We start from the raw sequence: 15,359 nt of genomic DNA, 5'->3' as shown, positions 1-15,359 counted from the left end.
TTATGGCTCCAATTTTCCTTCATGTCTTTTGTACTTTTTTGTACAAAGTATGGATTTGAAATTGGTCTTAAATTTTATTCATTATGGTCTTTAAAAAGTCTTAAAAAGTCTTAAATTTGACTTGTTGAAACCTGCAGAGACCCTGTTTTCCACCTCTGCTGACATCTGATATAACATTTTATGCTGCATCCTTCATCTGAGATCAGTCTCAGTCTCTTCTCAAGGAAAACTGTTTACCTGACAATTCCAACAAGCCGCTGAACTACCAGCAGTCGAAATTCACTTCTAACACCGTCTTTGTGCCGTCAGTCAAACTCAAACATGCTTTACTAGCACAATGTTGCTGTTGCTTCTGTCCTTCTTGACATAAAATGAAATGACTTCCTGTGTGCAGCACTGGAATGTCACGAGTCGAAACACCACTATAGTGAGAAGCAGAGAGAGTCATGTGGAGCCCATAGATTTATCATTTATCAGCCTCGTGTGAACTCATTTCACAATGGTTTGAAACTGACATTGTGACATTCTTGTTACAGGCGAGTTCATCGTATATATTTAAGCTTCAGTTTTCAAGTGAGACACTTAATGATGGATTGGCAGGTATTGGTGGTTTTTGTCACAAGTTTTCTTCTTTTTTTTTTATCCTGACAGGAACGCAGAGCAGCAAAAAATCCTTTGGAAGATTCCTGATATCTCACAGAAATCTGAAAATGGAGGTAAGTACATTATGACTTTGGACTCCCAAGCTTAAACATTAGTCTGAATACACTGGTTTAGTTATTACAAGTGTGTGTACATGCATGAAATTAGCCACAGCTCTGTAAAGTATCAGTTAATGCTGTCATTGAAGTAAAAATTGTAGAAAAACTACAAAAGCACGACCACAGATGTTAGTTAGAAGGTTGAAGATCACTCTTAAGATGTTTCATGCAGACCTGAGCAGACCTTACTTGAACCTGCACCAGGATCCATGCAGATGAGCACAGGAGAAGGATAGGTCTCATGTAGACATTGAGTAAAGCAATGCCCTCATCTGTTCAAAACTGGTATTACACCAACACTTCACCTTATTTGCCAACCAGAAAGCTGTTACCAGACTGATTTGACAGTTTTTAGTTCTAGGATCAAACGGGGTCACTTTAAACTGACTTCTAAACATCTTAAACAGTTGAAGAGTAATATTCTCTCTCAATGGTATCATCCATCTTGTTATTTTGAATCATTTCAGTGGCCTTTTACAAAAAGTAACCCTTTGATTAAGCTTTATGTTGAATCTCATTCAGTGCTTCTTTGAAATCTGTACCCAGCAAACAATTTAAGAGATACAAAAGCCTCTTCCTGCTCTGAGAATCTCAATATAGCGACAGCTGTAGACATCTAGAGCCGCTATGTCCATTTATTCTTTTAGAACTATTTTTAGAAATCTCCAAAATAGTTTCCAAAAGTTTTCCTCTATTTGATTTTTCAACGATACCCACACATCACTCTCTGTGAAACACCCTGAAATCCTTGCCTGCGATTTGCAGACATGACCCTCCCTCTTCACCGTCTTTCCCCAGGTGTGGGCTCACTGTTGGCACGCTTCCAGCTCACAGAGGGTCCCAGTAAACCGGCTCCACTGGCCGTGCAGTTCACCAGTGAGGGCAGCACCCTGTCGGGCTGTGACATCGACCTGGCTGGGCCAGGATACCGCTTCTCTCTTGTCAAGAAGAGGTTTGCTGCAGGTTAGTTTGCGGTTTTGACTGAACTCTTTCACTCTCATCGTTGACGTATTAAAGTTCTAACCTAATCCTGCACCCAACTAGATCAGACCTATATACGTGTGATTTAACTGGAGCGCTTGTTTTGTTCTCTATTAATTACGTATGAAAACTGTGATCTTGTTGTGATCAAAATACCAATATACAGTATGTTAAAAGTAGTATTTGTACGATTTTTTTGTTGGTTTTACATTTGTTTCATAAATGTGTCTATTATTATCTATTAGTTTATTAATACTTATTTTGCTTTACATGTATTTGTTTATCAGATTAACTGTCATTACCTCCATTATAATATAATTAAGTAGCCTTTACTAGCTGCTGTAGCTTTATGAGAAGTTAACAAATGTGTCTTTCACAGTCTGAACGCGTTACAAATGCTATATGCTGTATTTCCTTTTCCTTAGTTCCTGTTGGTGACGTACCCTTGACTTAATTCTCATATTACGACTATGTACTCCGTCGTATATAGTATTAGTTTGCTCTTCTTACTTCTTTCCTTTAAGTTGGACTCTAAATCTAAACATTTTGTGTGTCTTTCAGGAAAGTATCTGGCTGACAACTAACCTACACTACTGATAGCAGCATTGTTGAGAGAATAAAAAACAACAACAAAACAATAGCAGTGAACTGAGATTGACACCGAGGACAGAGGACAAACCAACACCAGACAGGCTCGACATGAACCTTTTCTGAACCCACACAACACATCTGCAGCCCACCCAGCAGTATTGTATAACTTGCATATAGCATTGTGGAACTGTTTTAGGTCATGTAATTATTGTATTTGTATTCATTTCATACAGTCTATATTGCTGCAGTGAGACACTTGGGTTCTCCCTTCCTCTAAAGTCTGTCCCTGTCTCCATCCTTCTCTGGTCAATGTGTGGTGGTGTTTTTTTTTAGTTTCACTGCAGCTGCCTGACCGACCACGTGGACAGAGAGCGTTCCAGCCGCATAGTAAACTCTTGATGGCATTTGCTGTGCCCAGTCCAGAGAATCCTGGCAGTAAAAAAATATACCTGTGAGTAAAATGTTTTTTTTGGGTCAAACCTATGGCTCCGATATGCTGAGACGTGCAGGTCGAGGACACGACGTAGTAAGTTATTCGCATTCATTCGCACATAAGATAATCACAGCTCGACGAATAATCTCTGAGACATCTGACCTCAGCACAGACGGCAGCCATTTTGTCTGGATTCTGCCGGCAGTTACATTGCATTTACTGATGCAGTCGTGACACGTGTTGTAACAAAGATGGTGTTTTACCCTCCTGTTTGTGCGCAAACACAGGATAAATAGATTTACATGCATCATATTACTGGTACTACAGGGTCACACATCTTTACATCACTTCCTCTTTTTTTATAGAGATGCACTGATCAGTCAAACTGGTTTTTTTTTTCCTGAAATCTACACACACACGGAGAGGCTTTTAGGACGTTAGGCAGCTGCAATGATCAAGTCAATGTACTTGTTATGAAACAAGAACTTTTTTTTGTTTTGTTTCCCGTCAGAACAAAAAGAAATGTACAAAGTGTCATTTTAAACAATAATATATATATATATATATATCTTAAAGGGCGTTTGGTGTTTTTCTCGTACTGTCAGATAGCCTTTCTGTTGTTCCCGGGACAGCAGTGTTAGACTCCAGATACATGACAGCATTCTATTTTTATTTATTGATGACGATGATTTGTTGTATAAAACGTGATTCTGTATATGAACTAGAATTTGAATGGTATCACACAACTCAGAACCCTTAAAGGTATAAATATTGGAATTCTCTCTTCTTCTTCTTTTTTTTGTTATCTGTGTAGTTGGGTAACCTGTGTACAGTGTAAGGTATCATTTTTTTTGAATTTATTTCAGATATAATTTTTTTTAACTCAAGTGCAACAGAAGATTTGATCTATATATGGGTGTGGGGGGTAATTTAAAGAGAAATATCTTCCTGGATGCCGCGTTATGCTTTGTGAAAGCAGTGTTAATGTAGAGTTGGCTATACCATGGGCAAGGTCATCACTGAAAGAATATTCTTTTTTTATTTTATTATTAGTTTTAGTAGTAGTTTGTTCTTTCTAAGAATTAGATGTGAAGATCAGCAGCACTCCTCTGTCTGAATGTTAAAAAGGACGATGGAGAAAATGAGCTGAGCATAAAGACTGGAAGAAATTTACATTGGGACTAACAGATATCGTCATGGTAATGTACTAAACTCATGTTTAGGGGACTACAGTGCTGTGTCGGCGGCGTCTGAATGGCTGTGAAAGATGAGTGATGGGGAAATACACCGCGCATAAATGAGACTGAATGTGTGAGCGAATGGCAAAACTGTAGTGTAAAGCTGCTTTGAGTGGTCTGCAAGACTAGAAAAGCTCTTTATAAATACAAGCCATTTAGTGTATGTTAAGTAAGCCACAGTTATTAATGATAATAAACATGCTGACATTAATATAACATCCCTGTATCAAGCACAAGCTCATAGAGTTGCTTGAAAGTAGAGTTAACGCTACCAACTATATTCTAGTCTCCTTTGCAAACCTAAACAAACTCCAGCTTCACATTGACTGATGCCCTTCACATCTAATTCTTGTTATACGTTCCCCTAAATAACAACAAAACAAAAGCATTAGTTTAAATCCCAGAAAGAAGGTGATGAAGTTTGTTGACCATGGTGCCACAATTGAGACATGATTTCATTACTGGGACCATCTTGTATTTTCTCCCCCTTTTTATTGTAATAAAAGGAACCTCAGTTCATCTGTGAATTCATTCTCTCCCTCAGTTTAACAGAGTTTCACCTCCGTGGCACCTGAACTCCACCGGTTATGTCACGCGCATCTCCCCAACCATCCAACCCTGCACTCTAACCCATGGCTTTATTTTGCATAACGGTAATGGTCTCTGTGAGATGACATGCGTGGAATGAGGTTATGGCGTGAGGTTAAGTCGACCAAAATGCTTAATTTGTTTGTTTTCTTTTGTATTTTATGTCAGTCGGTTCCTCTGTTAAGGAGAATAAGCTGAATATTTTTTAAAGTGGATAAAAAAAACGACAAAAAAAATATTCTATTGTTTAATGTGAAAAAACAACAACACTGTGCTGATGATGTGGAACTTCCTGAATGCTCTGACTCAACATGAAGAACAAAGTGTGTGTGAAGTGAAGACTGTATTCTCTATATATCGGTATTTTTGCTAAATGCAACCAATCATAATTGTAAAAAAAATATATATAGTCTGGATTTAGGACAAGGAGACTAATTTTCTCATATCAACAGTATTTTAATACATTTAGCCTCTGATCAGATCTGGGCCGTGCTGTTAAAGTTGAAATCCTGTTCTTGAATCCAGGTTTTTAATTTCTTTGCATGCAGACCTAGTACAAGTGATCTTTGTGGCTGCATTCTGTTTGTGTGAGGCGATCGTGATTGGTGCCATTTAGCTCCGCGTAACTCGTTAGTTTGGTAACATTTTTCTCCCAGTCGTGTCACTCTTTTCGTCGAGTCGACTGGAGGCGTCGACATGCCTGGCAGAAAGCTGTTACCTTCTGTGTGAATCCCAAATCTGTCGGTGCAACAGTCACTACAGCATTATCTAGAGAGAGGGGTCCACGTCCTCCCATGATGCCTCTGTATTTAAATGACCACTACATCACAGCTTGAGCTGCAAAAACAAAACTCAGTCTACTGGTTGCTAGATTGTTCCTTGTATTCTCTAATAAAAAATAAAAAAAAGCATAAAACCTTTCTGTTTCCGGATCCTCATCTCCGTGGGGAGTTGGTCCTGCAGTAAGTCATTATTGCATGCAGAGCATGCAGTAACATGTGGGGCATCCATGATGATAGATAGTACTGAAATGACATGTTGTGCTGAGTGTCAGTTAACCTGTGTTAATGTTGAGAGCAGAGCAGGGAGTGTGTTTTATGTGTGTGCTATAAGCCAGAATGCTTTTTGGTTCTGTACCGTTAACCTCAAACACATGTGCAAGCTGTTTGTACAGTACATAACAACGCTAAGATGAACTGAGAAACTTAGTTTGCTTCTTTCCAAAACCAATAAAAGTTATAAATGGATGCCTTGTGTTTGCAGTGTTCTTCTTGTTATTATTTAATATATTTATAATAATATTATTATATTATTTGTGATTAAAGGAGTCTTATTATATCCTATTTCTCCAAGTTAACCTAGTTCCCTGGTGTCCTAATGAACATGTGACATGCTTTGGTAAAATTACCATAAGGATGAAGCACCACAGCAGTTCAATCACCCTGAACAAAACAGCCCTGTTCAGAATGCTTTGTTTAGTAATATCTCTTTAGGTCCACTTTAAAGATCCACCTTAAAAAAAAGTCAAACGAAACTTAAAGGGTGAAGTAAGTAGTTTATAGTGCCATCTAGAGGAGAGGCTGAAATTTACAACAACGAACTGCTCCTCTGCTCACCCCCTCCCTTCCCTGATCGCTACGGTATCCTCAGCCGGTCAAATGTCGTCCTCGCCGTCTTTCTCCGTGTCAGCAGATGAGGTTCGTGAGGCGAGGGAGAGGGCGGCGTGGAGGCGGGACTTCCGCTACAAGTAAAGCGACGCTTGATTTGTTCTCTCTGGTTTGTCCTTACAGGCTCCAGTAGAAACATGGCGTCTCGCTGCTAACAGTGGCTATGCAACCGCGACGCGCGACCATGTTATTTTACAGGACTTTTTGAAACGCTACGAAAATGAAACACAAACTATTGTACAGCGACTAGACAATGCAGGAGCACATAATATGTATAAAAAAGTGGATTTCGGGTTATATAAACCCATAAATACTACACAGTGTCCCTTTAAGGGACAGGAAATGGCATCAGCCACATAGGCTACTGGGAGCTAACAGCAGTTAGCATTGGGAAAAGCGATCATTTGCAGGTTCTAGCAGGCACATTGCTGTCATATATAAAATGTATACTGGACAGATAAATGCTCTGAGGCTGGAAGTTTGTGTAGAACTCTGTGCTGCACTGTGGAGCCAAGAATAGAACTTTTCGCGGACTTCCGGTTTTCGGATACCCTTGCCCTCGCCAGCACTCTCGCATGTTTTACGGAGAAAGTGGAGCTCCGCGAGACAACAATTCCAGGAATTTAGCGCATTGTGACGTCCCGTGTTTTAGACTGAGGAGGACCACAAAAACCTGAGCGAGTCATCTTTTTCACACTTTGGCCTCCAGAGTCCCAAATATAAGGATTTAAATGATTAAACAATTGATAATATATATATATAATATAATATAATATAATATAATGTGTAATATTTCCCCTTTAAATAATACTGTATAACCAGGGTGCTTGTGGTTAAACTCATAGTAGAGTGCGTAAAAGCTTCGCGGTAAACATCTCACTTTTTAAAAGGATTTTTGTGAGTTAAAATGATCATATAAAGAGAAGTCTTGTTAACGACAGGAAGAAAGGTGCGAGTACAACTTTCTAATACGTCCATCCATCAGTTCCATCCATCCATCAGTTTATTCATTCATTCACTCACTCACTCACTCATTCATGCTTTTATAGTTCTGACCGTGCTCTTGGTGAAACATGTTTTGTGAAATTGACGCACTTTTGTTGTTTTTAAAAACATTTTTTTCAGTGAGATACAACAGGTGCAATCTCAGCACGCAACATGAAGTCAAGATCTTGGGAAAAAAGTCACTGACTAATGATATCACACATCACAGGAGTTCATCTCTGTGCAAGAACATTTATTTGACAAAAAAAAAAAAAATAATAATAGGATACAGCTTAATTTTCCTATAAATGGATCAAAGCAGTGATGACGTGGTCATGTGCTGCATATGACTCACAAGCTCCAATTGAATAAAGATAAATGTTTTTAATATTCAGTTGGAGCGTTGGTCCAGTACATTTGTTTCAACTGAATATGTTGTTGCGTGGTTAACTGCTCTGCATTTAATCAAGATCCCCCCTAATATCAAAAGCAATGAAAAAAAAAAAAAAACAACAGCAAAAAACAAACGTACACTAAGTTGTGGTTATAATCATTACTGCAGATACAATGTAGTGACCATATTGTTTTTTCAAAACACCAAAGTTGTGATTCAGGATTGAAAGGCAGGCGGGAGAGAACCAGTCATTTTGGAGAATGAGAGAAGAAGAAGAAGAAGAAGAATTCTTCATCCTCAGCAGAGGAAGGCGAGGTCACTCTTCCGGCAGCCCACCTGGCAGCACACGGTGGTCAGTATGTTATTAATGTCTCGTCTGGTCAGCTCAGATCCCGAGTTGTTGCTGATGCTTTTGCTGCTGCTGATTCCGCTGCTGCTGCTGCTGCTGCCGCTGCTGCTGCTGAGGATCTCCAAACTGTTGTGTTCCTCTGCTGGCAACACTAGAAAAACACAACCAACATGAAAGAAAAGCAGCTTCTCACGCACGGTTCCTCTGCACGTCTCTGCTGTGACTTTGTGGAAGAGGTAATGTGAAGTAATTCTATCATAATAATATTCTTAATTATGACTCTACGTATAGTTTTTCTTACTTTTGCCACAGTTGTGTCCCTAAAGGACGGACAAGTGTTTTCAGATGTCCAGTCTTTTAGTCATTTATGTCCATGTTCTCATTAATAAGGAAATTCTTAATGACTGTGCTGCTTAACGCGGCACAATTTGTCTTCTACAGTGTCACTTTACTCTTTCTAATCAGCACGACTGATTGGCTAACTGGGTTTGTTTGCCCGTGGCCGTCGCAGGAGTCTGCCCCTGGGAAAAGACTGATGCAGCGTTTAATCTTCATATGTGGCCTCTGGCATAATCAGGCCCTGACAGCAGCTGACGATGTGTGGTCCGTGTGCTGCATGCTGCACCTGTCTGTCTGTCTGTCTGTCTGTCTGTCTGTCTGTCTGTCTGTCTGTCTGTCTGTGCACCCACTGCAGTCCGAAGGGTCAAGGAACATATCAAAGTAAAGTCACTGTGTTGTGCGTTAATAGAGAGGTGTGTAATTAAAAGGGAAAAGAGGAAACAGCGAGGCTGAGGCAGGGAAATATGAACCCTCTTGATTCTCAGAGCTACTGCTGATTTTTTATAAAACTGTTTCTCTGACGGAGTAAAACTAATAGAAAATGTTTTGGTACAAGGTTATAATAGTTTGTTCACAGATGTTTCATTAGTTTTAGTTTTAGTTTTGTTTTGGCTTTTTGTTTTAAAATGAGTTAGTTTTAATTGTTTGTTTTTCATTTTTGTTTTTATTTTTTTTGTAAATGCTCAGTTTGAGTTTAGTTTTATTAATTTTAGGGTTCGTTTTTTTGTAATATGGAGTATTTGTATGAAATACAACCTTTCAAAATACACTTCATATGAACCCAAAAAGTGAAAACTAAGCACATTTTCACTGCAATTTTAGTTAGTTTTATAAACACACAATTCAGTTTCAGTTAGTTATCGTTTGGTTTTTTAACTGAGTTTTTTTTTGTTGTTTTTTTAAGTTAACGAAAATGTTTTAGTCTTCGTTATATAATAACTTTGCTTTGGTATTGTGGAGAATAAGGTGAGATCTTTTAGATGTCAATTATAACATACATAACCCACTCTCACCCACAGTCATCTTTTTCAGTATTCTGCATTTTTTTTCTTGTATTATTTTTTTTAACCTCCATCTACTGTGTTGATCTTGTCAGTTTTATTTCATCTTAACTTGTGTGTGTTTGATTTATCTTCTTATTTAATATGTAAAGCAACCTTGAGTCCTAAAAAGGCGCTAATACAAATAAAATGTATTATTATTTCATCATTATGAAAGACATTTTAGCAGACTTTTTCTAAGACGTCCTTTTGACCAAATTTGCTGCAGAAAAGGAACAGGTCACCCATCTGTGTGTATTTGCACGTATGACCACAACATTTTATATTCAACTGGGAACGTTCTAAGTAATCAGAATCCACCCAGACAGGTTTTTTAGAACATAATTATATTCAAATACAGTTAAAGTAATAATTAATCAGTGAAACATCGTGCACATAATTTAACCTGTGGAGACAGGTTACTTTAAATCCATATAGAAACAAAAATCACGTTCTATGTTACTCTACATTATTCTATTTCTGTATACACAAACATATAAAAGCAGTGGTCTCACCCTCCATGTCTGACTCTGTGAAGAATCTCCTCCAGCGAGAGCCTCCACACGTGTAGACCACAGCCCTCAGGAACTCTCGGCCGCACAGCTTCACTGCCTTCACCTCTGATCTCGCTTGCTGCACACTCACCACTGCGCACAAGAGCAAAGGCAAAAACACCAGCGCCCGCATAGTTGATACCTGAGCGTCTCTCTCTTTGGTCTCTGTCGACAAAGCTCTGTCCTGAGTTTCTCTGTCTCTCCGTTATCTTCACGTCTGTCCTTCACTTTTCTGTTTGTCTATTAATGGTCTGTTAAAGTCTGCAGCACAGTTGACCGGTCATTGATTCGGTCCCTGCATCTCTCCTGTGTTATATAGCTTCCACCTTTCAAGACATCAATACTGAACATCAACATCTCTCCACCCTCAGCCCATCCCAGTCTCTCTCTCTCTCTCACACACACACACACACACGCAGATCGCCCACTCAGTCAAGTCATTTTCTGTTTCCGGTCATCTCCACCATCACCATTTTTGGCTCTTTAAGAGTGACTGAAGTCCCATCAGACCTTTACGAGCCTCAGCCCACTCAGACATTAGGAGGCTCGGCCTCCTCTGCCTCTCTGATGATGTGATTTAAGCCTGTGATTGCACTGACCGCTCCCTGTGCCACATGGCTAATGAAGTGATGCAAAGTGATTCCCCCTGCCGTCGGACAGATGTTTGGTGTGTTTACAACTCTGTGATGGCCTGGTTGTCTTTGGCTTTACGGCGGTCCGGGCCATATGAGAGTTAAAGAGTCAATGTTGACTGTCCCTAATGCGGGTCATTATGAAGCTGCTGATGGTTGCGACGGGACATTTCGGTTCAATCATTAACGGAGGAGATCCCTTTTTAGGAGGTCTATGAAAATCTACTTTGTTTAGGCGGGAAATGGCTGTTTCTGTGGCAGCAGAAGACAAAGAACGGTGTTTTTGACCAAAACTTGCTGCCAGCCTACAAACATCTTCTTCTATATGGTCACATGTACAGTGTTATACTACAGACCACTGAATGTCCAAAAATCACATTCCTAGTCGGGCTGAATAAGTATTCAAAATTTTATCGAAATCACAATAAGGTCTAAAGCAGTTTTCAAATTGAGGCGCAATATTTGTTAAAGCCAAAATGTGTCAAAATATCATAATTTTTGATGAATTATTGTCTCATCTTATTCTACAGAATAAGATGTGTTTTTCTGAAATTAAAAGGAGAATAATTAAAAGGAGAATAAGGTTGTAAAAAATTACCATTCCCTTTGATATCGTGAAACATAACGCAATTCCTATCAAAACAAACGCAATTAGATATTTATTCAATATCGTTCAGCCTAAATCACATGTCAAACACGAGGCCCGGAGGCCAAATGTGGCCCGCCACTTGATTTTATGTGGCCCGCAAGGTCTATGCTCCCTTAATGCATGTGTTGACCATGAACTACTATTTCCCACAATGCATGGCGATTGCGTTACCCGTGAAGTCCTGGCATCCCGCCACAAGATTGCAGTGTATCATTGTATATGCATCATGCAACGAATGAAATTGAAATCGAAATATCCACAAATGATCCCAAAATGTCCAGGAAGAGGAAGATTGATGCAGTTTAAAGATAGATGGGAAGGCGAACATGTTTGTGCTTCAAGAAGAAAAAAACAGTATGTCTTTTGTGTTACGAGGTGGTGTCGGTCGTCAGAGTACAATCTACGTCGGCATTTTGACACCAAACAAGGAGCCAAGTATGTCAAAGTTTAGCCTTGAAGAAAAACAACAAACTGTCAAAGAATTAAAAGGCAAAAAAAAGCGATAACCAAAAACAATGCGGCAGTGAAAGCTAGCTTTATTGTGGAAAGAAAGAAATCAGAAATTGTGGCTGAAGAAATCAGCCACAATAACTGAGGGTGTGTTTGCATTTAGTTACATTTATTCTGTAATGACAGTTACATCTGGCCCTTTGAGGGCAAACCATTATGCTGATGTGGCCCTCAGTGAAAATGAGTTTGACACCCCTGGCCTAAATCCTCTGCAAATATTTTCCAGCTGGTGCTTATGTCTCCTTATAATAAAGCACATACGCACAGACTGTGACTTGGTATTTCTTAATTCAGTGATACTGTCACGTCAGGAGAAGTGATTCCCAAACTGAGGTACTTGTACACAAAGTTATGTAGGGAGTAAACAAAAAAAAAAAAATAATATTGCAAACAACACTCTCCGATCAATCAGTCTGTCAACTTCAGACATTTAAAGGGATATTCTATTTAAACTGGGTCATCTATGCCTTCTTGGCCGAGAACGGCAGAACAATTTATTTTTGGCTCATGTACGTGAATGACGACACCTCCCAGAATGCACTGCGCTCGCTGCCCCGCGAGAGTCTTGCTGTCTCCAGTGTCACTTCTTACCGTGTGAAGCAGACAGCGTCAGTTGTATAAACACACAAATTGTTGTTGGCGAATCCATTACGGACCTGTAAATTACACAGGGCTTTTGCTGTGGTGCTAAATTGTACCGGGATGTGCAGTAAAAACAAGGAAAGGACAAGCAGTAAGTTCCCATTATTTACCGGTCAGTCTTTCTCCAGGCCCCAGTACCCGGCTCTGGCAGCAGGCACCACTAAAAAAGAAGGTATTTTCCGTTCCAGCCATATCAATTTGAAAACTGCATTTCGTCATTGTCTTCTCAGTTTACAAGGCCAAATTAAAGAGAGCCAGAGCCGGTCGTCACTGTTAGCAAAGATGGCGGACACCGTGTTTACAATCTGGGAATGAAGTCTTGTCCCCCTATGGATGAGTCTAAAAAGTGCAGAAATAGTGTTGTAGTTTCAAGCCTTGAACTGATGTTTGCCCTACTAGTAGGATTTAGTATTAGTATTCGTGTTAGTATTTTTTAACTTAGTGAAAAACTAAGGGAGTACAGAGCCCCCGAAGTGACATGAGAAAAAAAAAAATTCAAAGTCGAGATCTCGAGTTTCCCAAAGAAATATGAAAAAGAAAAAAAAAATCTTTTTTTTTTTTTTTCACACATTTAAAAATAAAAATACTACTGTTATTCTAGCAATACAAAGCTACATGCAAATCTGAGAAGTATCCCTTTAAACATTTGCCATGGTGAGTCAAGCCGTGCCAGAACTGTGTAGTGGAAAAGCACCATATAGGTGCCGTCATTGTCACATTTTAACTAAACACAAGATCCTGAGCTTTTTATCGTTTTATCGATTTTCTCTTCTTGTTTATAGATGCTTAAATGCCCTCGCTCCTCCTCCTCCACCACCTCAGTAAACACATGCAGAGACGACAGTGCTGCAGCAGAGCAGCAACAAGTGGAAACTGTAAAATCCGATTCTGTAGAACAGGGGTCACCAACCTTTTTGAGACAGAGAGCTACCTGAAGGCTAAAGAATAATATGGAGGGCTACCACATTAACATTTTTTTTTTGTTTACCATTTAAATTATTAATATTATGCATTCAACTGCATACACATTCATTCCAGTGCTTACTCCTAACGATTACCAGTTTTTATAAACAATATCAAAGATATTTTACTGAGCGATCATACGGATACATGCAAGTGAGGTGAAGTGAAGTGAGCCCGCGGGCACCGTATTGGCTGCCTGCGGGCTACCAGGTGCCCGCGGGCACCACGTTGGTGACCCCTGCTGTAGAACATCTGTAGCTCAGACAGCTTTTTTTTGTAAAAGAAGAAAACATCTTGGAAACTTCTGTTTTTTTTATTGTCCGACTTCTAATTAGTTTACTTTAATATAATCCACATCTATCTCTGTCAATTCCTGCCATGAAGGCTCTTCTAGGGACTTGGAATTCTGAGTTTACTCTGGGTGTAGAAAGATATTCCAGTTCAAGTAAAAGTGTTTGTTTTGACATGAAATCATACGTCACAATACAAAGAAACAAAATAAATAAACAACTGTTTATAAATATCATTTAATGTTGGATGTAATACATTTGATAATGCAATAATTACAACTAAATGTCTTATAATTATTATAAAACTATAAGTGTTATATTATATGTAGTGTGTTTACAAGGAAGAGGAGGCCACAGGTCATGTTTTCATTATAACATGATATGAAGTGGTGACACCTGTGCCATCAATAAATAAATAAATAAATTATAGACATTTAACTTGAGTTGTTTTCCTATTGTATTCTTTTGTGTGATTTTTAATTTAAAAAACGAAAACCTCTGCAATGTCACCTGTCGGAAATAGAGACATTAAGATTAAAACAGTAAAAGGATGGATGTGGTTTTGGTCTAACAAGAAGCATTAATCTAAAAAAAAATGTGTTCCTTTACTCTCACTGTGTCAGAAATAACCACAGCAATATTGTAGTTTCAGCCAATAATACTACTACTACTACTACTACTTCTTCTAATAATAATAATAATAATAATAATAATAATAGATTGGTAAATCTCAGCTGTGCTGATTGTAGTCGTCTGTTGTCAGTAAACATCATGATTTACCAGTTGCAGCTTGTTCTATATAATACGGACAAAAGCTTGGAAACAAAGTAAATTAGCGTGCAGCATCTGTAGCCACAGGTTTATTCATTTAGCTTGGCTTTGCTGTTTGACTAACATGGTTACAACCATTATAACTCATGCTCATTCGTGACTCAGAGACCCTGTTTTCTAGTGTTTTCTACACAAAGGGACGACTCCTCTCTCTTTAAAATGTACAGTGTGATGCAGTTGTCATTGTTTTTTACGTCTTTAATTATTTTTTTATACATACTATATTCAAAGATTCAAGATTCAAAGTGTTTATTGTCATATGCACAGTAAAGAAACACGTTTCCCTGTACAATGAAATTCTTACTTTGCTGTCCACTCAAAAATACCAGCATAAAGTAGAAAGAAATGTTTTAAAAAGTATAATATACATAAGAAAAAATAGTAAATAAATATTACCAAAAAAACTAAAATAATATATATGCATGAAATAAGTATAAACATGTGCATGAGTAAGAAAAACTGTACATAAAGTGCACACTGGTTGTGCAAGATGTTGTGCAACAGATTTAAAGTGACATGTGTCAGGTTTAAAGTGTCAATTGTAGTCCTGCTCAGCTGTTCAGGATATATATGTATATATAAACAGTGCCATCATCCTAGATCCCATTTAAAGGCAATAAATCAAATTCATCCGTATACCGCAAATTGAAACATCAGATATGATACATAATATGAATTTTTAATATAAATCATAATATAGTATCATATAACTGTAACTGTAGAGATGTGATGAGCTGTGTGCATTGATGGCTGTAATCAGAGCTGATTTTAATTTTGTCTGATTGCTCTATTTACTGAAGCACAAACCTGAAGAGGCTAAAATGACCCATTGCTGACTGACCTGAAGTAGAGACACTCATCTACCCAGGTAAAAGACACAGATATACACGGTGATGTGCATTAAAAAAAAAAGCAGTCCACGC

At 38.6% G+C, this 15,359-nt stretch overlaps 2 protein-coding genes across 2 annotated transcripts in view; one reads left to right on the top strand and one right to left on the bottom strand.

Annotated features, from left to right (window-relative positions):
- The window catches only part of sgip1a (SH3GL interacting endocytic adaptor 1a), a gene marked incomplete at both ends in the record, with an annotated part of 58,470 nt that extends 56,741 nt beyond the window's left edge, over positions 1-1,729 (top strand). The window contains 2 exons of the mRNA XM_083887620.1: positions 652-716; positions 1,560-1,729. Of these exons, the coding sequence (XP_083743746.1) occupies positions 652-716; positions 1,560-1,729 (235 nt within the window). The remainder of the gene's footprint in view (positions 1-651; positions 717-1,559) is intronic.
- A 6,205-nt stretch (positions 1,730-7,934) lies between these two features.
- insl5a (insulin-like 5a) lies at positions 7,935-10,052 on the bottom strand (the record flags this gene model as incomplete). Its single annotated transcript, XM_083887451.1, has 2 exons — positions 7,935-8,137; positions 9,881-10,052. 2 exons carry the CDS (start codon positions 10,050-10,052, stop codon positions 7,935-7,937), a joined length of 375 nt encoding a protein of 124 aa, XP_083743577.1.
- Positions 10,053-15,359: the final 5,307 nt, after the last annotated feature.

This window comes from Microchirus variegatus, assembly GCF_963457635.1.
Source record: "Microchirus variegatus genome assembly, chromosome: 4".
NCBI lineage: Eukaryota > Metazoa > Chordata > Actinopteri > Pleuronectiformes > Soleidae > Microchirus > Microchirus variegatus.
Note: the sequence above shows the minus strand (reverse complement) of the source record. Positions and strands in the feature narration are given on the sequence as shown.